This window comes from Varanus komodoensis, unplaced genomic scaffold, assembly GCF_004798865.1.
Source record: "Varanus komodoensis strain SLA01 unplaced genomic scaffold, ASM479886v1 scaffold17, whole genome shotgun sequence".
NCBI lineage: Eukaryota > Metazoa > Chordata > Lepidosauria > Squamata > Varanidae > Varanus > Varanus komodoensis.
Window position 1 is genome coordinate 20,660,774 of NW_025335505.1, and position 26,589 is coordinate 20,687,362.

The following is a 26,589-nucleotide window of genomic DNA, read 5'->3' on the forward strand; positions in this document are numbered from 1 at the left end:
TTCTAAAATTAGAAAGTAGATGTTCTCTTTTGCACAGTTTTTTTTCTTCCCCTTTTAAAATACCTTGGCTTAGTTGCAATACAAAATTTGACCTTTTTTTAGAAATTTGATTTAGAAGTGAACTATTTGTTTATTTTGCAGAGCAAAACTCTACAATTCTGTAAATGTTTACATTGTTTCTGAATATGCTTTTCAGTATATTTATTATTTATCAGGTCTAATTTCTACTAAACTTACAAGCTCAAGACTGCTATGTATCATATATATATAAAGGAATGGGTAAAGCAGATTACTAACTTAAATGTTTCAAATATTTCATCTATCAGAGAGAATAGTCCTGCCATGTTTCCAGATATACACGGTGCTTTCCAGACTGCTATTTTCCATCCAACTCCCATTCATCCAAAGTGTCAGCCTGGTCCAGAGGTTCGGCTATATGATCCCAACACTGGAAGACTAATAAGAAAAGGATCTCAGAATTCTAGCCAGCCATTGTATATTCAGCCACCAGCTCCACCTCTTACTCTACCAGTCCATGGGGAGCATTCCTTATTCAGGTACATGAATTCAAATGATGTACATTTTCATATAAAAAGCTAAATGGTGGACAGTATCCAGTTCAACAGTACCCTTAATGTGAATTGTGTTACACTAGTGTAGCTAATGGCACAACATCAGTAGTGTTTTCTGATAAGATGGATTTCCTTAGGAAACCCATCATGCCAACAAATGCTTTTGATGTTGTGCTGGAGTGTGCTTGTGTGATACAATTACCATCCAGTGTGAAGTATGACATCATGCGTTAATTCTTCCCACCACCCAGGGCAGGCAAGGAATATGTGATCAGGCTTTTTGCCTTGATCTGGGCTTCTCTGCCTCCCCTGCTTTGTTCCTTGTTCTTGTCTGGGATGTGTCTCGTTCTTACCTTTCCTCAGCAACTTCTTTTTTCAGATCTTTTGGGTCTTACAGTCTTTGCTCTAACTCTACTTTCTACTAGGAGAGTTTCAATATTATCATCTTTCTACATGAGGGGCCACCTCTGTACATTCAGTAAGAACTCTGTTATACTTCAGTAGAATCCATTCTTGTTTCCCAAAATAAACATTCTATTTTCTGAATTCAAAACATAGTTTATTCAGTCTGTACTAATCTTCCTCACCTACTGAACAGGTCTGGATGTGAGAAGGGCCATCAAGATATACCTTAGGGGGACTAAGGAACTTAGATGTTATGGCTCTTAATTAATTTCCTTTCATCCCACAGCCTTAAAACAAAAAGTTTTCAATGATAGGTGACGCAAAGCATGTAATAATCTCCCTAAATCCACACCTATAGCAGACTCAACTGGCTGCCTCCACTGCTTTTTCTACTAACTCCCCCTTAGAGATCTGTAGGACAGCCACATTGTTCTCATTCTGCACATTCATAAGGCATTATAGAATGCTTCTGCCAGATGTAGAGTGTTATGGCAAGTATTATCTCAGTTGTAAAACTGACTTGCTTTATGTCACCTTTGATGGGAAAGGTAGCTGTTACACATCCTATGTTGAATGTCTCCTTTGCAGCAGATGGAAATGGAAAGCACTTATAATGAAGTTCCATTCCACTTCATGCTCAAGAGTCATACCCTCTGGTGGGCTGACCATACTGGTCGATATTAGTATTATGGAGTGTATCAATCTCCATAAAAGGATTTTCCTTCCTTCTTTTCTACCATCTGATTTGGCTTTCTACATTAATGTCTCCTCAGTAATTCTGTCTAAATGCTTAGTTAGTAAAAACTGGCTGGGAGGAGCCATCGAGGATAGGGGCAAGGCAAAAAGCCTGGTCACATGCACAGAATCACTGTGGTAACTTTTAATGGTGTTTTGTACTTAACTATCCAGAAAGGAAATTGTAGAACTGCTAGAGAGTCAGATAAGAATATACCATTAAGATTTTATTATAAATACAGAGGATATTTTTCCCTAAGGGAGAACTATATTTAATCCTCTACTAGATAACATTACACAATCTGATTTTAAATTACTCTGTGTAGTAGATTATTAGAAATTAAGTTCTGAGTAAGTGCTATCACATTTCCTTTTTCCTGAGATAATTGTGTGTTCCAGTTAATGCCAGAGAGGGATTCCAAATACTGCTATTTTAAAACACATGCAGTCTTCTTAAATTGGGAATCACCATTGTATCTGTAGGGCAATTTGTCCGTTTCATTCAATATCTTTTTGCATAAGACTGAGGTCTTAACCTAATTTATTTTTAGAAACCTTCTCTACACCTGTCTTAAACTGCTGATAGAAATCAGCACTATGATCTTTATAAACATCTTTCTCCTTTAAATTTTCTTTTCTTAAAATCTTAACTGAGGAAGAATTGTATACAACTCAAAAAAATGTGAATCAGGGTTGGTCCAAATGGAAGCATTGGGTTTTGTTCCTGCTTTAATTATTGTTCTGATTGTTGCATTTAACTCCTGTCTGTCTAGGAAAATACTGCTTTTTCCAGAGCAGGGGTGGATAACTTTGCAGTTGTATTGGTAGTCGCATTTTGTTAACAAGATTAACTTGTTTTATTGCACTGTAAGACCAAATAATGGTTATATCCCTGCAAAGAACCTCTCTAGTCATAGGTTTTACTTCCTAGTTTTCAAACAGGCAAGAACTTGTGTTATTTAAAAGGTGTTTGTGTCCAGCACTGTGTCATTCTACACCACAGTTCTTCAAAACATCCATGGTTAAGAGGCATCTGAATTTCAACAGATTGGATGAATGGAAAATCTTATACAGGAGCACTCAAGTCCCCTTAGCACTGTTTTTCTCTAAAACCTATAGAGGGTACAAAGGATGCATTTTGGGGGTCCAGCTCTGCAGCATGTATGTTACTGAGAATAATCTTTTGTTATTTGACTAGATTTCTAAACAGTGTTTGGAGGGAAGTCAGTACAAATAATCTCCAAGATAGTGCTAAATAAGTTTAATTAGCAAGAAACTGCTGTGGAACCAAAAGCAGAGAGGTAATCAGGTTTTCCTTTGCAGCCAGTGACTTGCAGTGACAGTCTGTATGTGCTACCATTGCTGTGATCTGTGCTATCACTCATATTTGGCATATAACTTGGATCCAAATTGATGGCATCTAGTTTACATAACATTTAAGATGCACTTAGCCCTGCCCCTGCAGAGGAACTCTTACTGTGCAACACTGCAAGTCAGGCTATACTTCTAGAGCCCAGTATTGTGCCCAATGTATGTATGCTCTCTTCCATTTTCCCTAAGCATTCTCTGCTGCAGCTGTCATCTTCACTACAGCACCTCACTATCAGGAGCTCTTGTTGAGAGAAAATTAAGAGGTAAGGGGAAACCGATCTAGCTGAAGCAACTACCATGAAGAATGCTGTCAAAATACTGCTGGTCACCATCAGTTTAAGTTACAGTTCTCCCCAGGGAAATTTGCCTGGCACAAACTTCATAATCTTTTAGGTTTATCTACTTTTCACATGATTAATCCACTTTGAAAACCTCCTGCTATTGAAAGCTCTCCCCATCCAGTGCTTTATTTGTATCCAGTGCTATAGTTACATTTTTAAAATATCAAGTTGCAAAAAGTGAATGGAACATTGTAGAAAATTACCCATGAACAAAGAGATCATTAATTAAAATGCAGTGTTAATGTAATTTTTAATGTTTTACTGCATTTTATTATCACTACTGTCTAGTCCTTTGGGTGTTGTATGTAGAAAAGTGAGAAAGAGAAATAAATACAATCCGCACACAGCACTTTTGACATCTTCTCTATATTAGGTTTGCCAAAGAGATAAACTATTGTTTAAGCTGAGAAGGAGCTGTCTCCTCCTGGTTTAATGGGAGAAAAATTTAAAGACAGTTTTAGGCTATGGGCATGATTTCTTATACATGAATTATTTCTTTGGTTTGCAGCCATAATGAGTAATATAGGAAATCTGCATTTATACATTATACTGTATAAAATATAAATAAAATAAAGTTTCTGGAGTATACACCAATCCTCCTGCATCTGCTCCTTTTTTGCACAAGAAGTATTGTGCACTTGCTTTACTTAATCCCCATACACAGCATCCAAAGTGGTACATACAGTCCATTTGTGCTAATTAGCCTGTTTAGAAAAAGGCAAACAAATGCTCAATTTAATTTGCTTTATGAATATCCTATCACCTGGTATGCAGGGCTGTGTGTATTCTGCATACACCACCCTACATGCCAACATATAAGAATTTTTTGGGTCAGAGTAATATATAAGGTACTGGCTCAGGGCAGTCTGAATAACATACTGGTGTTAAAAAAAATACATTTAGGTTCTCCAAGCATGTTTCGAATTACACTTTTAAAAATCTGTGTGGAAGAAACTCATTTAAAAATAGATGTGATAAATAACAGGTGATTTTTCATGGCCTCTGTGTAGTCTCATATATACATTGTACTCCCATATAAAGCAATGTTTAGAATTGTCTTGGTGTGAAATCTGTTCCCAGCCCACCTGGAGTCATCATGGTCCCTTCCTTCTCAATCAGTTCCTGCTTGACTGTTGTAGCAGTTGTACTTTCAGAACTTTTTATCTTAAGTGAATTCCTTTGTGAAAACCTTCTTTGAAGAAACATTATTTCCTGTTGCACTAAAGGGTTGTGCTACCATGGCAGAACTAGTAGAAGAGCATCAAAAGTATACAGTATTGTCCTTTATTAGCTTTTACATGATTTACAGAAATATTGGATCCACTTGTGAAACATCATAGGCAATTTGTCTTGTGTCTCCGTGTTCCCCTGCGTGCACACTTTACTTTTTGGATTTTGTCTGACGGGTTGTGAGTTAACCACATGGCCAAGTGAGTTTATAGGGATACAGAACACACACACACACATATGTGCACACCCAGTCTTTTTTAAAGACCTTTGTTCTGAATCATGTAGTTTTTCATCTTGTGCATATCAGAAGGGGACAATTTTGAGACTTTTATCTTACTCTAGCTTTTTTCTCTTGGTGGAACAAACAGAGCTGGAGGGATGTGGGTCATGGGTTAATCCTCATTTTTAATTGACAAAACTATGACACTGCTTTCAGCATTCCTTTAAATGGAGCAGAGAAGAATCCAAATTGAGCAGTATGATTAATGAGATCATGGTTTTCCATTGTATGAGTTTTTAAATGAATCTCTATTCCGTGCTGAATGTGACATTTTAAATTGTATTCATATTATTTTTATATTACAAAGTTTGGGTTTTTTCCCCAGAGTTGTTCAACCACATCAACAACTTTTTGATGAAGAAGAGATGCCTGCAGGTGAAAATGAAGAAGCTGGGCCATCTAAACGGAAACGGCAGCCAAGTATGTCTGAGACAATGCCACTATATACCATGTGTAAAGAGGATTTAGAGAGTATGGATAAAGAGGTGAGCTTAACTAATAATGTTTTATGATTTGAACTTTACCAAATACAAATCAATACTCATGTTAATGTGATAAGAGTATCTTAAGTAGCAGCCTCTAACTTATGGGAGGAGGTGAGATGTAAAGTGAGGTGTAAGCACAAAGGTTAGGTTTGTAGCTTCCAGAGCTAAAATGGGTTGTCATAGTCCTTCAACCAGAATGATGAGCTGTGTAATGTTTTCTCTGCTTCTTATCAGAACATCCAACTTTGAACAGGTGGTATCTCTTGCATTTTTAGAGAGAATGGGGCATCTTAAAGCAATTTGCTGCTGTATATACGTGAGGTGGGTAGCACAGGCAAGAACAAGTTTTCCATAATTTGTCACCTGTATAGAGTAATTTTCATTAAAATAAGAAAAAGTTTATAATTTACCAAAGGTGATATGAAAGGTTGGTGAGCTTGGGAAGTGACAAACTGGTAACTGAAAATTCTATAGTTCCTCATGTGTAAGACTTTCACACCCCATATGTAATGGCATGTATGTGAGCCACATCTACATAATTTTAACTGGGTGCCAGTGGCAATAATCAATATACTCCAGCTTCAGTACTTGCTTTTAGAGCCCTATTCTAAATCAAATCCAATGCATATTTGCTATGAAAAAAATCTTACTCAGGTTAATAGGATATATTGCAAGATAAATGCATATGTTTTGATTTCTGGGAATTTCAAATCTTCCTTATGTTTCTCTTTCATTAACCTGGATCAGTAACATAAAGCATGGATATGGTGAAATGCCCTACATTCCTTCTCAAAGGAAAACATTACTGCCCTTGAAACTTTGTTGTTGTTAGTTGCGAAGTCGTGTCCAACCCATCGCGACCCCATGGACAACATTCCTCCAGGCCTTCCTGTGCTCCACCATCCACCGGAGTCCACCTAAGCTCACACCAACTGCTTCAGTGACTCCATCTAGACACCTCATTCTCTCCTGTTCCCTTCTTCTTTTGCCATCTGTTGTTCCCAGCGTTAGCCTCTTCTCCAGGGAGTCCTTCCTTCTCATTAGGTGGCCAAAGTATTTGAGTTTCATCTTCAGTATCTGGTCTTCTAAAGAGCAGACAGTGTTGATCTCCTCTAGGACTGACCAGTTTGATCGCCTTGCAGTCCAAGGGACTTGCAAGAGTCTCCTCCAGCACCACAATTCAAAGGCCTCAATCCTTTGGCGCTCAGCCTTCCTTATGGTCCAGCTTTCACAGCCATACATCGCAACTGGGAAAACCATAGCCTTGACTATATGCACTTTTGTTGGCCAGGTGATGTCTCTGCTTTTTAGTATGCTATCTAGATTTGCCATAGCTTTCCTCCCCAGGAGCAAGTGTCTTTTAATTTCTTGGCTGCAGTCCCCGTCTGTGGTGATCTTGGAGCCCAGGAAAATAAAATCTGTCACTACCTCCATTTCTTCCCTATCTATTTGCCTCCATTTCTTCCCCATCTATTTGCCAGGAAGTGAGAGGACCTGATGCCATGATCTTAGTTTTCTTAATGTTGAGTTTCAAGCCAACTTTTGCACTCTCCTCCTTCACCCGCATCAAGATGCTCTTTAGTTCCTCTTCACTTTCTGCCATGAGAGTAGTATCATCTGAATATTTGAGGTTGTTGATATTTCTCCCAGCAATCTTAATTCCAACTGGTGATTTATCTAGCCCCGCCTTTCTCATGATGTGTTCTGCATATAAGTTAAATAGGCAGAGCGACAGTATACAGCCTTGCCAAACTCCTTTCTCAATTTTGAATCTATCAGTGGTTCCATGTCCAGTTTTCACTGTTGCTTCTTGACCCGCATATAGGTTTCTCGAGACTGGTACTCTGGTACTCCCATCTCTTGAAGAACTTGCCACAATTTGTTGTGATCCACACAATCAAAGACTTTAGCATAGTCAATGAAGCAGATGTTTTTCTGGAACTCCCTAGCTTTCTCCATGATCCAGCATATGTTGGCAATTTGATCTCTAGTTCCCCTCCCTCTTCGAAATCTTGCCTGTACTTCTGATAGTTCTCGGCCACCTACTGCTGGAGCCTGGGATTTTGAGCATAACTTTGCTAGCATGTGCAATGGTGTGGTAGTTCAAACATTCTTTGGGATTGCCCGTCGTTGGGATTGGAATGTAAACTGAACTTTTCCAATCCTGTAGCCACTGTTGAGTTTTCTAAGTTTGCTGGCATATTGAGTGTAGCACATTTACTGCATCGTCTTAAGATTTTGAATAGCTCAGCTGGAATACTGTCACCTCCACTAGCTTTGTTGTTTCTCAGACTTCCTAAGACCAATTTGACTTCACATTCCAGAATGTCTGGCTTGAGGTCAGTGACCACCCCATCGTGGTTATCAGGGACGTTAACTCTTTCTTGTATAGTTCTTCTGTGTAATCTTGCCACCTCTTCTTAATCTCTTCTGCCTCTGTTAGGTCCCTGCCATTTTGGTCCTTTATCATGCCCATCTTTGCATGAAATGGTTCCCTTCATATCTCCAGTTTTCTTGAAGAGATCTCTGGTCCTCCCTATTCTATTGTTTTCTTCTATTTCTTTGCACTGTTCATTTAAGAAGGCATTCTTATCTCTTCTAGCTGTTCTCTGGAATTCTGCATTCAATTGGATGTATCTTTCTCTTTCTCCCTTGCCTTTCGCTTCCCTTCTTTCCTCAGCTATTTGTAAAGCTTTCCCAGACAGCCATTTTGCTTTCTTGCATTTCTTTTTCTTTGGGATGGTTTTAGTTGCTACCTCTTGTACAATGTTGCAAACCTCCATCCATAGTTCTTCAGGCACTCTGTCGATCAGATCTAGTTCCTTAAATCTATTTGTCACCTCTACTGTATATTCATCTGGGAGATGATTTAGGTCATACCTGAGTGGCCCAGTGGTTTTCCCTACTTTCTTCAATTTAAGTCTAAATTTTGCAACAAGAAGCTCATGATCTGAACCACAGTCAGCTCCTGGTCTAGTTTTTACTGACTGTATAGAAATTCTCCATCTTTGGCTGTAGAGCACATAGTCAGTCTGATTTCTGTGTTGACCGTCTGGTGATGTCCTGTGTAGAGTCATCTCTTGGGTTGTTGGAAAAGAGTGTTTGCTATGACCATCGTGTTCTCTTGACAAAATTCTACCAGCGTGTGCCCTGTTTCATTTTGTACTCCAAGGCCAAACTTGCATGTTATTCCAGTTATCTTTTGGTTTCCTAGTTTAACATTCCAATCCCCCATGATGATCAGGAGATCATTTTTTGGTATTAATTCTAGAAGGTGTTGTAGGCCTTCATAGAACCGGTCAACTTCAGCCTCTTCAGCACCAGTGGTTGGGGCATAGACTTGGACTATTGTGATGTTGAATGGTTTACCTTGGATTTGAACTGAGATCATTCTGTCATTTTGGAGATTGTATCCCAGTACTGCTTTTCCTGCTTTTATTGACTATGAAGGCTACTCCATTTCTTCTGAGGGATTCTTGCCCGCAGTAGTATACCTGATGGTCATCTGAATTAAATTCACCCATTCCTGTCCATTTTAGTTCACTGATCCCTAAGATGTCGATGTTCAGTCTTGTCATCTCTTGTTTGACCACATCCAGCTTGCCTTGATTCATGGATCTTACATTCCAGGTTCCTGTGGAGTATAGATCTTTGCAGCATCGGATTTTCCTTTCACCACCAGATACATCTGCAACTGAGTGTCCTTTCAGCTTTGACCCAGTCACTTCATTCTTACTGGCACTACTAGTACCATTCCTCTGCTCTTCCCCAGTAGCATATTGGACACCTTCCGACCTGAGGGCCTCATCTTCCAGTGTCATATGTTTTTGCCTTTTGGTACTGTCCATGGGGTTTTCATGGCAAAGATACTGGAATGGGTTGCCATTTCCTTCTCCTGTGGATCACGTTTTGTCAGAGCTCTCTGCTATGACCTGTCCGTCTTGGGTGGCCCTGCACAGCATAGCTCATAGCTTCATTGAACTATGCAAGCCCCTTCGCCACGACAAGAAGGAGATCTTGAAACTTAGTTTCTAATTATTTTGTTAATAGATTTAGAAGGAAAGCAATTTCAGACCTTTTTGCTCCAGAGTAACTGTCTGTGAAGATAGTTGTAAACGAACATTGCTGTGTGGTGAAACTTATATGGAACAAGATCAAACAGGAGCCAGCTTCCCTTACAATTTCCTTTCACAGAACTCTGATTGACTGAGCAGTGCTGCAGCTGCATTAATTCTCTTGGTCAGTTTCATGCCCAGGATTTAGTTATATCTAAATGTTATGTTAAGGGCCACTTACCTTATTAAATTTAGGTAATGTTGGTACACACACCTGTGCCTGAACACATGCAAATGCAGTAGGCCTATTTGCATGCCACTTTAAGCCACGAACTATAGATAAATAAACTAGAATAAGAATGACATACTTCCCATGCACTCCCATGTTGTGGGAAGAAAAAATAAGCAAATAAATGCCTGATGTTCAAACCAGGATTATGGTTTGTCATACCCAAATGACCCAGAATTTTACGCCAAGTTTCAATCAGGGTTTGTTCTTTTTGTAATTTCAGATCAGGGACACAATAACCTACAGTCCTCATTGAGATGTCACACACAGCTCTCACAATCCTGCTTTGTATAATCACGCAAAGGAATGTACAAAGTGGGAATCAATGGCCTTCGTATACCAGAATGTTGTTTGTTCACATTCTGGTTTATTAAGCCCTAAGTCAGTGACATGCAAATGAGCTTTTGAAGGCAGAAAAAGATAATACATTAGCACAGTTCTGAGCCAAGATTCTCCTTTCAGTCTTCCTTCCAGAGGTTTGATCACAACACTATCTCAGGAAAAGTTACTTAAATAAATTAGCACATTATTTGCACACATTTGAAAATGTTAGTGTGCACAGAAGTGTTTTGGCGAGTAGCTCTTAGGGGTGTGGAATACTGGTACATTTAAAGATATGGTAACACATTTTTATATATTCATACAGTATTGGATATCCATTCTAATTCTGGTAAAATACGGGTGCTAGTTGCCAGATATTCTGCTGCATTCCCCCTTATACCTGATATTCAAGACATTTGTCAAAATGAATCTTACATTATTGCATCCTTTTTTTGTCTCTGAGTATATTGAAGAATGTCAAGTCAGTGGTAAGCATTTTGCTTTGTTAAACTGTTTCAGAATAGTGAAGTGCTGCAGTGTTTAGTGTAACATACTTGCCCACAAATGTATTATGTAAAGAGTTATTAATGAAGCTTTTTTAAATCAAGATTTTTTTCACTGCTGTCATTTATGATAGGTTGTGGCATACTAAATATATACTAGCTTCTACCACATGATAAAACTTGATTTTTATTTTTAGGTTATTATATTTTTGTAGTATGCTACTATATATGAATCAATATATGAAACCTGTTGGCAGGTTTGGAAACTAGTTCAGTTATGCTAATGATGAAGATGACAACAAGATTACATTTATATCCCACTTTTTTCCTCCTATGAGGAACCCAAGACAACTTATATAGCTCTATTTTATCCTCACCACAAGCTTGTGAGGTAGGTAAGGATGAGATTAAATGACTGGTCCAGAGTCACCAGTGAGCTTCATGGCTGAGTGGGGACTAGAACCCAGATCTCCCAGGTCTCCAGTTCCGCAATCTAACCATCACGACTGCACTTTTTCAGAAGTGAGTATCTGGAATTCATAGACAGATACAGTTTGTGTAGGATATATTTTATCCTCCATAATTTAATATTTAACCCTGCTTTTCTTTCCCAAGAGAAATCTGAAGTATCTACCAGGGAGATATTTAAATGTACATAAGAGATCTGAAATGAAAGTTTGTGCTTATGAATTTAATTTTCATCAGCCTTTTTTTGTAAGTGTAGATTCAAATAAAATTGAGCTATTTCTTAAAATATGTCCTTAAAAAGGACATGAATTAAATGTCCTTTCCCCCTTTATCTCAAAGCAGTGTTTTTGCCTCACATTTTAAAACTTAGAGAAACCTATGAAGTATAACCTCAATTAAAGGTGAAATTCAAGAACTCTCATAAATCTCAGCAGACAGATAAAAGCTTCAGTTCCACATGCAGCCCAGCCCATAATTCATGCAGTGCCCTTACACCGGATGACTTTCAGACCTCTCAGCTGTACAACTGGACATGAACAAGGAGTAAAACTTCTGCTTTTGAATGATACAGGAACACCAATTTGTTCTTTGTTCTTTTAGCTAACCTTGATTTGTTGGGGAGGGGCTGTCTCTGAAATTGCTTGTTCATGGAATAATATTTCAGTGACTTCTAGCTACTTTGCTTTTTTTCTCTGTATGAATTGGAAAAATGTCCTGTATAGGCAATTACCAAGAATACATGCTGTTTGCATAGGCATTTTTTTAATAAATAGGTTGATGTTGGAACCCCCACTGGTAAGGAGAAACTGCTAGCAACTGGTAATCTGAAAATGAATAGTTTCCCAAGCAATTACATGTAATTTTAAAGCAGAATAAAAATTCTGCATAAACGGTCATCTATGTAACCCTTCTAGGAGAATAGAACTGCTTCAGCACTTCCTACATTAAAAGCCCAGTTATTTTAGGTAATTCAGCCTGTGTTGTTCTCCAGTTGGAGTCAAAATGGGCTTATGATCTGCATGGCTTGCATTTCAAAATGACCAGATTCTCATTATTGAAGAAGGAAAATAACCCTGCACATGCCATTTGCATGCCCATTAATTGCCATAATTCCTGTGGCTGGTGCTGCTCATTGTGTTGTCCAAACCCAGTAAGGATAGGGAGTGGGTGCTGTTATAAACCATCTTGGGACCTATAGCCTGTTCTAGTTTTGAGGGATTATGTCAACAAACTGCACCCAGAAAGGGTAATTATGGTGATACAGCAGTGTGCAGCCAGCATTCATGGTATAGGAAAATAAGCTATTATGGGCTGTGTTTCCTCCCTAATTTGCAAACCTCTCCAATGAGTGCAAGGATGTCCTGAGGGAAAAGGTATTTGTTCATACTTAGAACATACCGCATATTCTTATGACACTGTGAAAAGGTATAGAGGCTACCATGAAATAGTTACTTTCAAAATGGAATGAAGCTGGATTACCTATTATGAAGGAAAAGGATTTATAGTGTGTAGGGATCTTCAGTTTGGTCACTCAGTAAGTCAACATAGGTTCTACGCTACAAAAGCCCTTATTCCTTCTAGTCAAGATCCTTTTCCCAGGACAAAAGGAGATTATAGTCTGTTTGTTGACCATAGCAGAGGAAATAAGTGTGATCTGCAACAAATTGTGGCAATCTCTCTGTCTCTTAACTCTGCCCCAGTTCCTAACTTTAGGCATTTACTATAAGCTGTTAGAGGGAATTAACCTGCTGAAACCTATTTCTCCATGCAGTTCATTTTGCTTTTTTCAAATGATGCCCAAACATTCTGTGTTACAACTGCTCTAAAGCTTAGATATAATATATAGTGCTCCTTTTGCCTTATATTTTTTGAGCTAGGGCTGTGGGAGATTTCATCCTAGTGAAATCTAGGATTTAGAATAACTGAGCTAGGAAGGAGTGTGTACTCATCCTTTTAAGGAAAAAGAGTCATAGGAAAGACAAGAGTTTCTATCTTTGACACTTAGTATGTGTCAAAGTGTACACTTTGTATGTTTACACACCAGTTACATTGTGAAAGGCAGGATCTAAAAGCTATACATACGTACGTATGTACGTACGTACATATGAATCTTGAAATTCCACCTTAAATAATTTCTTATCTCTATAGATTCAGGTACAGAAGTGTGGTGATCTGATTGGAATCTGTCTCGCTTACACTCTCCAGACTTTTGCCCCATGCTTTGCTCTGGCCAGAAAGCATGATTGCGACACTAGCGAACCACTTTTTAGCACAATATACACAGTGCCCACTAGTCACACGTGCAGAAGCTGAACTCTGCTTGCCCAGTGGGCAGCTTATGTACAAACCAATGTTGCAGACTCATTTGGACTCACTTCCTGCCAGACACCCATATGAACACTCGGCACAACGTGGACTTTGGGCAAGGAAAAAGTAGGGCCCAGTTCAGTGAACCAGATGTAAGAAATCCCACAGATTCCCACCCCCAAACTAGATTCTTCTCACATCATTAGGTTCATTTGTTATGCAAATTTCAGGAATCCTAAAAGCTTACATGTCCTTGTTAAACCTTTTGGGGTTAGAAAAAATCTTTTGCTCTTAATTTGCAAACTTGCATATTTCTGTGCATCTAAGGAAATCATTACTTTACTTTTGGATGTCCCTGTTTACTTTTAAGCTTGATAGATACTCAAGCACAACTAGAATTCACCGTCAGAGGGAGCAAGAATTCAAAGTTGCTCCTTTTGATGATTTTTACCAGCAAGTTCTGTTCTGATGAACAAAATGTACGCTACCAGTAGGAAATAAGAGCACTGATACCAAAGAATTATTCTTTCTAAGATAAGTTTATTATTTTCCTTCCTTGAGAATGTACTCTGTTAATCAAGAGTTTCCTAGTTGCTATATTAAAGAAGAATTTTCATTGTTTTGTCTTGCTCTTTCCCAAGCATTCTAAAATTTTGCATATAAGCTAATGAGAAGATAATGCCATGAAGCATCAGATTGATCTTTGGAATGACAAGCAAAATTCTGAGTATGGGGAGGGGGCTTGTCTTTTTAACTGCAAGGGTGGCCAACGTTTTTTCTTTTACCCCATATTGAAAGAGAAGGAGAAGCAGCAGCAGGGGAGCTGTTCATTGCTCTTAGCTGACACTACCCCCAAGAGCTCCACAGGGAATAACCCTGTGCCGTGGCTCTCAAAGGCATCTTGTCCCAGATAATGTTACAGCCTTAGATATATTCATTTTTATTGAAATTATTTTTCAAGGTATCTTTCATTTTGAAAGAAATTAACAGTTTTCTGTATCCACATTTATACAAGTCAGGAGTCTTGGCTACTTCAACCACAGTGTTTACTTTTTATTTTGTGGTGTCCATTTTTTTCTCTCTTGTCATGTTGTTGCTTGATAATGGCAAACATAATCTGTGTGGTTTACTTTGTAACATGTTGTGTAAATACAGACTCTGTGTTATACGTAGGAGTCTGTGTACATAGGAAAAAATCAAAACTGAGAGTTCTGAAAGTTCAGCAAGCACAGTTAGCAGCTAGAAATGTCTGCAAAGTCCATTATTCTAAAATCTTTGATAAGATACAGTTCTGTATTTGTTCAGGTTGTGTGTATTAAATGTCCATATGGTAGAACTAAAATGTTGTTCTTCTCCATGGTCTCCATGCATCACATATATGGGTACTGCGCCCTGTGCAGTGCCTGTTTTTGAGTAGATCCCCTAGCTAAGTGATGGTCCTGAACCCTTAATTTTGCAACCACGTACAAAAATCAGATCATGGTTAGAGGTGCTACTTCATTCATCTTTAAAATGAGAAAACAGGTAAGTCCCTTCATATCTTGAGAATGTGTACAGAGACACAGTAAGATGCAGATCATCACAAGCAATAAGACAAGGTTGATTTTTATTTCTATATAAATAAATTCAATTCCGCGAGGTCACCACTCTTCCCTGGTTATTGCTATAATTCCATTTCAAGTGTTCCAAGTACTGAAGGAATGCATTGGGTGCCAGCGTGTCTTGTAAAAATGTATAAAGCCTGACTAGTTATGAAGACCTGACTGTGCACATTAACGTTAAATTGATCCCTCTTTATAATAAATATGTTTGCAGTATTTGTTCAGTGAAAGGCAAAACATAAAGATCTTCAGGCAACATTAATTATCATCTACAGCACCTTCTCCGTAGCCTGCATACTGCTGCAGTAACCCTTTTTCCCTAACACAGTGTTGAAAAGAAAATTACAAGGAAATACAGTGAAAATATTTATGGAATCATTGAGGCCATAGTGTGGGTGAAAAGCAACAGCACAAAAACTGGTTTACATGTATCAACAAACTGGCTGGTTTAACAGGTTGCCAAGAAAGCACAAATGCACTGCTTGCAGTACACCTACCTCTTCTTCTTTCATGCATATATATTAACCTGTGTAACATTACCTTGTGCTGGTATAATGTTTGATTTGAATAATAGTCTTTCTTAAATAATGAATGGACTAGTTTAAATTGTGACTCATGGGTGCAGTATCCATAATTAGCCTCCAATAACCCTTAACAGTCTGTGGTTTATTGAAGGCTTGATTATCTATCAACATGCCATCCAAGGTCACACAAATCAACAACCATGCCTGGGCAGTGATAATGGAACACATTCCCACATGCACCGTGATTTAAATAAGCCATGGTGAGTTATTTTAATCATGTGAACCGGATCAGTGTTCGGAAACAGAACTATAACTTTTGGGCTTGTGATTCCTTGCAGGAAAAAATGGTAGCGAACTGACTGCCTTCAACCTGGATGTGACCTGACATGCTTTCCCATAGCTTCTCTTCCTTGGCCCAACTCTCCTTTCACCTTTCTTTTTTCTTTAGTTAGCCACTTGTTTGCCCACCATGGTTCCTCTGCTCCTGCCTGCCTTCTTCAGTGGAAGGACAAGAGACTCCACTAAGAACCAGACAGCTCAGAGCAACAGCTTCTGAAGCTCCACCACACCTTTGGAGGGATTATGTGAATGGGTGGAGGGATCCACGCATATGAATAGATGGGATGGTAGATGAGTGTGTGTGTGCGAGTGAGAAAGAAAGGGTGAAGATTTGCCATCCTTAACAGCTGTAATAAACAAGACACAGTTTTCATAAGCTAGGACTGTTTAGACTTCCCCATAACTCAATGTGAGAAAAGTAAGCAAATATTTAAATATATGTAGAACTAGAGTCAAATAGATACATAATATATTTGCTAACAGTTTGGATGGTTCTGTTTAAGTGTCGTGAAAGGGAGAATGGTGCAGAGATACCAACTACCAGAACTTTGTACTATGATTCATATTGACCCAGTTTGTAAATAATGGCCAACCATAAGTTGTTTATCCCTTCCACCCATGTTTTCACAACTTCTGCTTTGCTAATATTTTTTAGGCATTTTCAAATTTGCAGAATAGTACTATTTTCAGTTTCTGATTCTTTAAAGAGAATGATACATTTAGTGCTAATTGGTAACTTCTGAGATCTCATCACAAATTCTCAGCAGTTCTCAACAGTCTTTCCATTGTAGGATATGTTGTTGGAATTAATTATAGCAGTGGGCAATGATTTTCAACATCATTGTTGCTTATATACATGGAATGGGGTGGGATTTTGTTTTTGTTTGTTTCTTGCTTGTTTTCTTTTTGGCCACTGTTAGATTTCCTCCAGACCTATATTGTTATATCCTTATCTACCAAACAATGCTGGACTGTTTTATTACTTACATAAGAAAATGTGCATTCTGCTATTGTGATGGAATAGCAGCAGAACATAAACACAGATATTAATAACAGTCCAATCCTAAACATGCTCATTTTGAAATAGATCTTACTGCACTCAGGGGTGTTTTTTCATAGTATATGAATTCATGATTGCAATCTTAATCAGATACTAATTGAGACAAACATCCTTATTACTGTGAGTGTTCACTTTGTCCATGCCAAAGAATGAGGCTTTGAAATGGAAAGTGTTTATTACTTTTTGATTCAGGCATTCCCACAACTTGAAAAAAGAATGCTTTAGAAGTGGTGAAACAGAAATTTTTTCAGAAGTTTTCACCATCATCTCTGCCTTTGCCCAAGAAAGTATTCTTTTACCTCCTCCCCTTCCCATGCATGACTTAGTAGTTATTGATTGAGTACTATACATGTTCACTTCAGCAGTCATGTATTGAATTACCACTAATTAAAAAGATTATAAGCATGTTGAAGCTTCTCATATACTTTACTTTCCATAACTATTGGAAAGCTTTATCTTATTTTAACTTCATTTAATTTGATGTGTCATCTGGAAGCTCAGACACTTTTTGTAAAGATCTAAGTGGTTACTTTCATGTGACTGTTATATTTGTTTTTGCTTCTTGTTTATACTTGTATTATGCTTCATTAAGATATTTGAGAGAAAGCTGGGATTCACTGACAACATTATTTAGCATGGTTAAAATAGAAGGGGGTTATAGAGAGCTCAAATTATCTATTCAGACTGGGGGAATAGATATTAAAACATCTATTGTTTATAAACCACCCAGAGAGCTATTTGGGCTATTGGGGTGGTATATAAATGCAATCAATCAATCAATCAATCAATGCAGTTTCATATGCAACTTGTAAAGTGATGCACAAATGGGGGGAATCTTAATTTCATATATATGATGGATAATTTGATGGAAAGGTTGGCTAGTGTACAGTTGCTATAAAAAGACACGTTCTATGTTGAGGATTGTTGCATGTTTCAGAACTGGAAAAAATGTGGAAAAGGACAACTTGGATGATTATAGGGCCAGGGCAGCTACCCTGTAAAAAAAGTTTGGGGATTTTACCCTAGAAAGAAGGCAAATAATGGGACACAACAGACATGTACACTGTGTTGAGATACAGAAACATTTTTCTCCCTGTCTTATAATACTAGAAGCCAGGCTTACCTACTGAAACTGGGGTTCAAGACAGGAAAAAATAACTATTTCTTTGCACATGCTTAAGCTATGTAGTATAGCAGTGGCCACTAACATGGATGCCATTAGAAGGAGATTAGACAGATTCATGAAGGATAAGGCTATCAATAGTTACTAGTCATGACAGCTAAATACTTCCTTCAGTTTTAGAGGAAGTATGTCTCTGAATATCAGATTCTGAAGAACATGAGTAGGAAGGTGCTAAATTGTTATCATGTCCTGCCTCTAGACTTCCCATATCCATCTGGTTGGCCACTGTCAGAGCAGAATACTGGAATAGATAGGCCTTTGGTCTGATCCAGTATGGCTCTTCATACAGTATTAGGGTAAACGGGAAAGAAAAAAAAGATTCCATTCAAATATATAGATTCATTTTGAAAGTTTAATTTAAAAAGATATAGTAAAAAAAATCATTGATACTTAAGTTGGTATGCATCATTATCTAATTTTTCTGCCGAACTGTTCATTGTCACTACTAATTCTTACTTGGCAGGTTGACGACATATTAGGAGAAGGCAGTGATGACAGCGACAGTGAAAAAAAGAAAGCAGGAGAAGGAATGGAAGCGCCACAGAGTAATGCAAAAGAGACTTTAAATATAAAAATAGAAGAGAGGCCTGTTTCAACATCATCAAGTGAAAGAAGTTTGACAGGCAGTGTACCCAGGTATATGCTGTTTGGCTTGTTAAAATGATTAATGACTGTGCATTTTATTTTATTCACCAACCACTTATTTAAAGTGGCTACAAAGGTTTGGCAGTAGTGCATTAATGGGAGTGATAATTATACATATGTACATGCAGAGGGATAGATACTGGCTTAACATGATTTTGAATAGTGTCTTTTTAGAGACCTTCCTAAAGAAGTAGCACCATTTTTATGGACTTCTAAAACATATTTGCATAATAAAGGCTGCAGGTCCTGGAGACTGAATAAAACAGAAAGTGCATATATTTTCTTCTTGAAACATCCCCCCACCTATCTGTTCTGCCTTGCACTATATGGCATTACGTGTCCTTTTCTAAGGACTAGAATTATAAAAGAAAATGATCTCACACCACTGAAATATATTCTTAACGTTTATATTCCACTCCTCAAAAAAAAAAAAAAATCTATAGCAGCTCTATAGCAACATTCATAACGAAGACAATTTTATTATATAAATAAAACTGCATCTCCCCAAAGCCATGTTTAGTTCTGTGCTGTCTGCAAACGCACGATGTTAATCAGAAAATCATTATGGAATATTGTTAATTTTAGATTACACTTAATTCACCTTTCTCATTGTGCATATGAACATGGAAGGTAACCTGCCTTCTTGTGCTGATGTAAGATTTGGTGCCATTGAAGTCAATGATTAGGGGTAGGACTGTAGAACAATGATAGAGCAATGTTGCTTGCATGCAGAGGGCCCAAGCTCAGTCCCCAACATGTCCAGGCATGGACAGAGAAATTTCTGCTGAATCGCTGCCACAGCTACTGTCAACAGTGCTGAACTAAATGGACCCATAGTCCAACTGTTTCCTATCTTCCTTATGATTATCATCATCATTTACATGTATATGCTTTAGAAGGTTCAGTGCACATATTAATTTTAAAAAATGGCAGTGCACTGAATATCTTCCAATCCTTATTAAAGAGGCTTTTTTTAGTTTGAAGGTACAGGTTCGCCTTTGAGTTCTTTAGAAATTCATGGTTGCATGTCATCTTGACCAGTGACTTGTTAATTTTTAATCTATCAAATAGCCTAGAACAGTGATGGCAAACCTTTTAGAGACCAAGTGCCCAGACTGCAACCCAAAACCCACTTATTTATCGCAAAGTGCCAACACTGCAGATGCAAATATGCCAGGGGGGCAGCACAACATTAAAAGAATCTTAGTCTGTTAATTAGAACATCTCTTTGCTAAATCTTAGATATTAAATTTTATTTTTTCATAAGAAAACTCATAGCTAAAATCTTGTGTTAATAAAACGAATCTATTAAAACTCACAGCCAGTCCAAGCAAATATATATCCTTGGCAACGTACTGACCAGCCATGCAAAAGCTCAGACGAGTCGCAGCAAATGAGTCACGGCTCGTGACATCATTGCCTGTTGCTGCTACTCCTTTCCGAGCATGCACATGGCCCCTATGTGCTCTGTTTTCCGATGCTGTCGGATGTTATCGGCTGCTGGGGTGATGCTGGGGCAACTTGGCTTACATGCCAACAGAGAGAGCTCTCTGTGCCCGCTGCAGCACGCATGCCATAGGTTCACCTTGAACATTCTCTCTCATCTGTTTGAATCAGTTTTTAAGATGCAAGTAACAAAATACTTGCAGACTGAAATATGTGTACATAAATATAGATAGATGTATAATTAGTATACAGTGGTGCCCTATAGTTTGAATGACTAACTTGGAACGATCCACAGTTTGAACATTAGAGTCAAGAGAAAATAGCTGCAAGTTCAAACAATGCTTCTATGTTCAAACTGCAAGCAAAGTGAAAAAAAATGTGGTTGCAGCATAAACATCATCTGTTGTACACCCAAGTTGTCTCTCATATTTTCGGTGCATGTGTTTTCAGGATTTTTTTTTTTTGCTTTATTTTTTTGGTTATCTACAAGGTGTAATCAAAAATGATGATGAATGTTTAAATAAAAATTATTACAGTAAAAGACACATTGCCATTAATCCCCCTCAAACTACTCCCCCTCACTTCAAACATACTTATCCCATAATTCTTGCCACTTTCTGAAACAGTTCTGAAACAGTTCTCTTTTGTGAATGTCTTTAGTAGTGCTGTCATGATTCAGTGTCCTGAATCAATTCGAAACATTTACCTTTCAGTCGTTTTGACTTTGGGGATGAGCCAGAAGTCTCACAGTGCCAGATCCAGTGAATAAGGTGGATGAGGACACACCGTAATGTTTTTTTGTTTGACAGAAATTGCTGTACCAGAAGCATTGTGCATTTTGAATCGATTCAGGACATCGAGGCAGCCACAACAGCACAATTAAAGACACTCACAAAAGAGGACTTCCAGAACTGTTTCAGAAAGTGGCAAGAACGATGGGATAAGTGCGTTCGAAGCAAGCGGGATTATTTTGAGGGGGATTAATGGCAATGTGTCTTTTACTGTATTTTTTTTTAAATTTAAACATTCTCCATATTTTTTGATCACACCTCATATATAACAATTCCGCACTAAGGTACAGTAAATGTACTAACATAACATTACTAACAAATTCTAATACATTAGTATTAATTTGAACCTAATTCATTTCAGGAGGCCATATTTGCCATTTAAGTTTATTGAAATGGGTATGTCTAGAATGTAGGAATGGATTAATTCATTTTTCAGTATTTCTAATGGGGAAAATTGATTTGGACCTCGAATGAGTTCAAACAGCCTCCTGACACGAATTAAGTTTGAAGTACGAGGCACTACTGTACATGTAAGAATGTTCATACTGAGCTATATGTCCTCAGTATCAAACCTTCTGTGTATGCTAATTTTCAATATAAACCAATTTTTGCCAACCAGTCTATAACCACTACCAGAAGAAAACAGGACAATGTGGTATAGATATTTAAGATACATGAGAGTGCATAAATTCCACATGTGCACTTGAAGTGTGGGCAGTCATGAAAACGGAAAATATTAAGGATGTCCCCCTGCATTAATCTATACATTTGTGTGAGTAACTCTTCCTCTACCCATACCACCCTTCTATATTGGAGATCCATTGCATAACAAGAGAGACTGACATCAGGTGAAAAGAAGGTTGCCTCACAAGAACCACCCATTTTCCCTTCACCATACAATTTATGTATACATGGAGTTTCAGTTGTCACAGAATGGAATTAAAACCTGTTGTTGACAATTGCAGTAAGTAGTAGCTAATCAGATCATTAGCAGTATATTAAGAGAAACTCTCCTTGTGGAAAAGGTCAAAGAAGTGGATAAAAAAGACAAACAGATGAGATTCTCTTACACATTACTGTATGCTTATTCCAAGAGGCTACTATATATCCTCAGAAGGCCAATTCCTAAAAGACAAATGTTTTCCACTAGAACAATTTATTAACTTCACCAACTCTGTGGTCTGTCCATTTTTTATCCTATTGTTTGACAGTTTTCATAAATCTACAAGAACTTGATAGAACACAAGCTCAAGAATACTACTATTATGATTTACTGAGCATCAAGCTGCAAGCTCTCAGTTTAGACATGTTTTATAGCACCCTTCTTGAAAACAAAAGTACTGTCAGCTCATTGTCCTACATACCTCAGTGTGTCAGACTTTTTACAAACATACCATGCAGTCAGCACAACATAGGTTTTATGCTCCATTTTGCAAAAGGTTTAATACAGTGTACCCAATGAAGTGCTCCCACAAAAGTTTTGAACTGAGGCTCCCATTAGCCCAAATCAACACGGCCAATGATCAGAAATGATGGGAATCATAATTCAGAGCATCTAGATTGGTACTGAGATGGGGAAGGATGGCTGCACTTGATTCTCAAATATAAACAAGAAGGAGTGACACTAACTTGAGAATAAAAAGACTTGAAAATAAATGATCACAACTATGGTTATTTAAAAAAATACCAAGAATACAATACAAATCCTGAAGACTAATTGGAAAAGAGGCAAGAAGCTATTTAAGATTGAGAATATTTTTATCCCAACTTTCTTGCCAAGAGCTCAGGGCTGTTTACATAATTGTTGCTTTCTCCCCTTTTTCTGTCCTCCCAACAACTCTGTCAAATAGAATCAGCTAAAGATGAAACTAGATTTGATATTAAATGTGTTTTTGAATGTCATGCTGGAAGTTCTCCTCTTCCTTAGTTTGGTTAACAGCAGGTGTAGACCTAAACTACTTTGTAACTTTGCCATATTAGTGAGAGTCAGGGGAATCCATTTTTCATGCTCTTTCCCTACTGAATATTCCGCTCCAAAATAATTTCTTTTGGAGGCATTTTGGGCAGTATAATTTGGGGTATTTTCAGTGGGGAAACAGTATAGGGAGTCCCCTACGCCATTTTCCCAGTGTGGAGTAAGGTCCCTGTGATTATTCTTAGTCTTTTGTTTACTTGTTTTTCAACAGAGGAAAGGAAGGCATAAACAAGGAAAATACATAATTATTACAGGTATTATAGGCACTTATTTAAACATAGTTACAGTAAGTTATCGAGACTCTGAGGTTATTTTAAACATTTCATGAAGAAAAGGGTTTTGAGAAGAGATTTGTTTGTGTAGCTGAAGTTGGTGGATCTAGATAAGCAAAAATGTGTCAGGACATGAGGGGGGGGGCTTCACAACACTGAGATATTCACCATCAATCTGCTGCTCATGGGTGAGTATATAGGGTACAAACTATAGTTATGTTCATAGTATACATGATGTTTTAAGAGAAAAACAGTAATTATTTTAAAAGGAAAATGCATGCATTTCCATTTATGGTAGATATAGACAAAAGAACTTAATTTTCAAAGTAAGTTCCCATGTTAAAATAACAAAGTTAATATATCATTAACTAGGAACTTGGAAATGTCTTTATTAATTAGTATTTGTATCATGTTCTTATAGCTAGAAAGCAGCTCAAATCACAAGTCTTAGAGCTCACCCAGAAATAATGTCTCTCTAAAGCAAAAATGATTTCCTGGCTAGACACCTTTCTAGTTGAAAAAGTTTCAAAAGGAAAAAGTGGTTGGTAGATACTCAAGTTTTACTCTCTGTTGAAATATTCCCAAACCATGGTAGTTACAGTTAGATAGTTGAGAAAATTCTACCATATTTTTTTCTTTCTGGGCCATGAACTTGAGCATAATGACTTATTTCCTTTGATTTATCCTCAGAGCTTTTCATTATCCGTACAAATACCTTTCCCTTTGAATGTCACTGCATTCTTGACTTAATTGATGTAGATGCAGTTCTAAGTATGCATGATCCTCAAGTGATAGATTTAAATATGCTTTCATGTTTCACTTTTTTATTTATTAGGAGAAAAATGGTACAGCTGAAAAACTATGATCTGCATATTTGCATAATAGAGAACATCCTTAATAAAATGGAATGTTGTCTATGCTTCCCGAATTCTTAAAACATTTTTTCAGATATAACTGAAAAGTGTAAGGGCCAGTTTAGAAATTCAGTAGTTCTTGCACAGCATTGACATGGGGTGGCACAGGATTCAGATTGCCTGTTTCAAAGTCAAAGCTCCAACCTCAGGGCTGGGTATCCATGCTCCAATCCCACCCCTGCCTTGCAGCTGGTACAGAAAGAATTACACCAGCTGCTTTCCTAAGGTTGGAAAATTGACCTCAGAGAGGAGGTAAAGGGAGTGTTAGGGTAGTGGGAGAAGACTGAGGTTGCTAGGATAACAAGTATTGTGGTGGTATTCCAGCCTCCTTCCCTCCCCCTCCAGAGCCCCTTAGCTAGATGGTCAAAAATAGCCATCTAGCTGAACTGCAGGGAGCAACATCCACCCCGCTCCTGTTCTGTACTCAATAAGTAGGGGTGGGACAAACCCTGTCAGGATCCATCCCTTCACACATTTGTAATCTTCCTCTTGTGCTCAGCCCAGTCTTCCCAATCAAGCCTAGGCAGGAGGGAATCTCCGAATGTTCACAGAGCTTCAGTTGCACAACTGGAAGGCTTCTCTGTCAACTGTTGCAGCCAGAAGGTAGCTGCAGCTGGCACAGAAGGGCGATAATGCTTGCACAGGAGTCAGGGAGCTGCTTTCCTGGCAAGCCCTTTGTGATCAAGTACCTGTGACCAGACTTCTTCAGCACCAGAAGCAGCCAATGTTTGACTGGGTGTTTCTCATATGAGAGAGGGATGCTCATAAGCAAGCGAGTGCCCTACAACTAGGCTTCTTTGGCACCAGCAGCAGCCATCAGTGGACAACTGTTCCTGGTGTGAGAGAGAGGTGCTACTGGAAGCCAGGGGGGCTGCTTTCCTTGGGAGCACCTCATGATTGAGCACCCTGCAACCAGCCTTCCTTGGCATCAGGAACAACTGCTGTTCGAGTATTTGATCCTGGTGTGAGAGAGGGCCACTACTTACACAACACATAGGGCTTGATTCCTTCACACTCTGAGCCACTGCAAAGTGGACTGGAGTCCAGGGAGCTGAGCCCAGGAATCAAACAAATTCACTCTGGTTCAGGTTCCTCACATATCTCCAAGCCTTCAGTTTTGCTTAAAGAAAGAATGAAACTACTGGTAGGGTTGTACGCACATCGAGTAGAGTCTGTGTGAGTTAGTGGCCTTAAATACAGACTTTATATTGGAGGTATTGAATCGATTTCATCCTGAGGGATGAATTCCTTTGTTGGAAACTGATTATCATAAGTCTACTTTTCCAGGAAGATTTGCATGTCTTTTGATGTTGCATCTTATCAAGCAAGTAGTAGCACTTAGTGGGTTGAATCTACTTGACAAGACTTTTGAACATTCTAATTTCTGGATCTAATGGAAGTTTTGCAACCAACATAAGAACTTAAACTCATAATATCCTTTTATTATATAGATTTAAGAAAAGCAAGCCTCTGTTTCTCATACAAGGACATTTATTCTCTCTACCCTACTGCAGTTAATCCAAGGTGGCTTCTTTCTCGATTCTCATATAAATGTCACAAAGCTTGAACCTGTATCCCTTACAGTACAGTTGTTCTCAGACTTGTATTCATTCACATGTCTTTTGATATTACCTGCTGATTACTCTTTTTATATATATCCTATCAACTATCCTGTCTCAAATCTCATTTACCCCATCTCATTTTCCTGAGTGTTTTCTTGATGTCTGAATTGGATCAGAGCAAATTGAGTTTATAATATTTCAATTCACTCATACCTCTGTCACTATTAGAAATAGATACTTCAAGAAAAAAATGACATGACTGTAGCATTGGAGTTCTCTTCCTTCTCCTACATAAAAGTGCCTGCACTTTTTCCCCTATAGAATCTCCTTGCTGGACTTTAGTACTGGTTTTTTTTCCTACATACCAGTTTTTAGAATGACTGTGTGAGCTATGGTTTTCAGTATTATTGTCATAACATCCCTTTAGTTAAGTCCTTCTACTGATTTCTTTCTGCTGACCTTTTAAAATCTCTCTGTCTCTACTATCTCTGCAATTGAATTGATGTATTTCAGCTATTCAGACCTTAAATATCCCTGGGCAGCCATGAATGAGCAGAATGAGTAAGAAAATTTGCTGGATCCCACTGAGTGAAACAAAGAATGATGCTTAATTCTCTAGGTTGTTATTAGTTATGTCTGAACCTCATGTTGTAGGTTGTTGGGGAAGGAACAATCCAGACTTGTAACCCATGCTTTGTTCTTGGGATACAATCTAGATTCTTCTCCCCACAGCTCAGGTTTAAGATATCACAGATAGCAACCAAGTGAGTTTTTTTAGCTCAACTATTTTTTCAGAACATACATTGTGACTATTTCTTGTTCATACCTCAAAGTAACTAACTCTGGTTAACTTTACATCTGAATGCAGTCATTGTTTTATTTGAGACAGAAAGCAAGTACTGGCTTAAAAAGTAG

The 26,589-nt window shown here is 38.1% G+C and overlaps 1 protein-coding gene across 2 annotated transcripts in view; it reads left to right on the plus strand.

Moving 5' to 3' along the window:
• CTDP1 (CTD phosphatase subunit 1) overlaps positions 1 to 26,589 on the plus strand; it is a 66,630-nt gene that overhangs the window by 29,750 nt on the left and 10,291 nt on the right. The window contains exons 10-13 of one of the 2 annotated variants that reach the window (XM_044426327.1): positions 327 to 557; positions 5,260 to 5,419; positions 18,533 to 18,705; positions 20,970 to 21,104. In XM_044426327.1, the coding sequence (XP_044282262.1) occupies positions 327 to 557; positions 5,260 to 5,419; positions 18,533 to 18,705; positions 20,970 to 21,104 (699 nt within the window). The remainder of the gene's footprint in view (positions 1 to 326; positions 558 to 5,259; positions 5,420 to 18,532; positions 18,706 to 20,969; positions 21,105 to 26,589) is intronic. The other variant, XM_044426328.1, reaches the window with a different exon arrangement.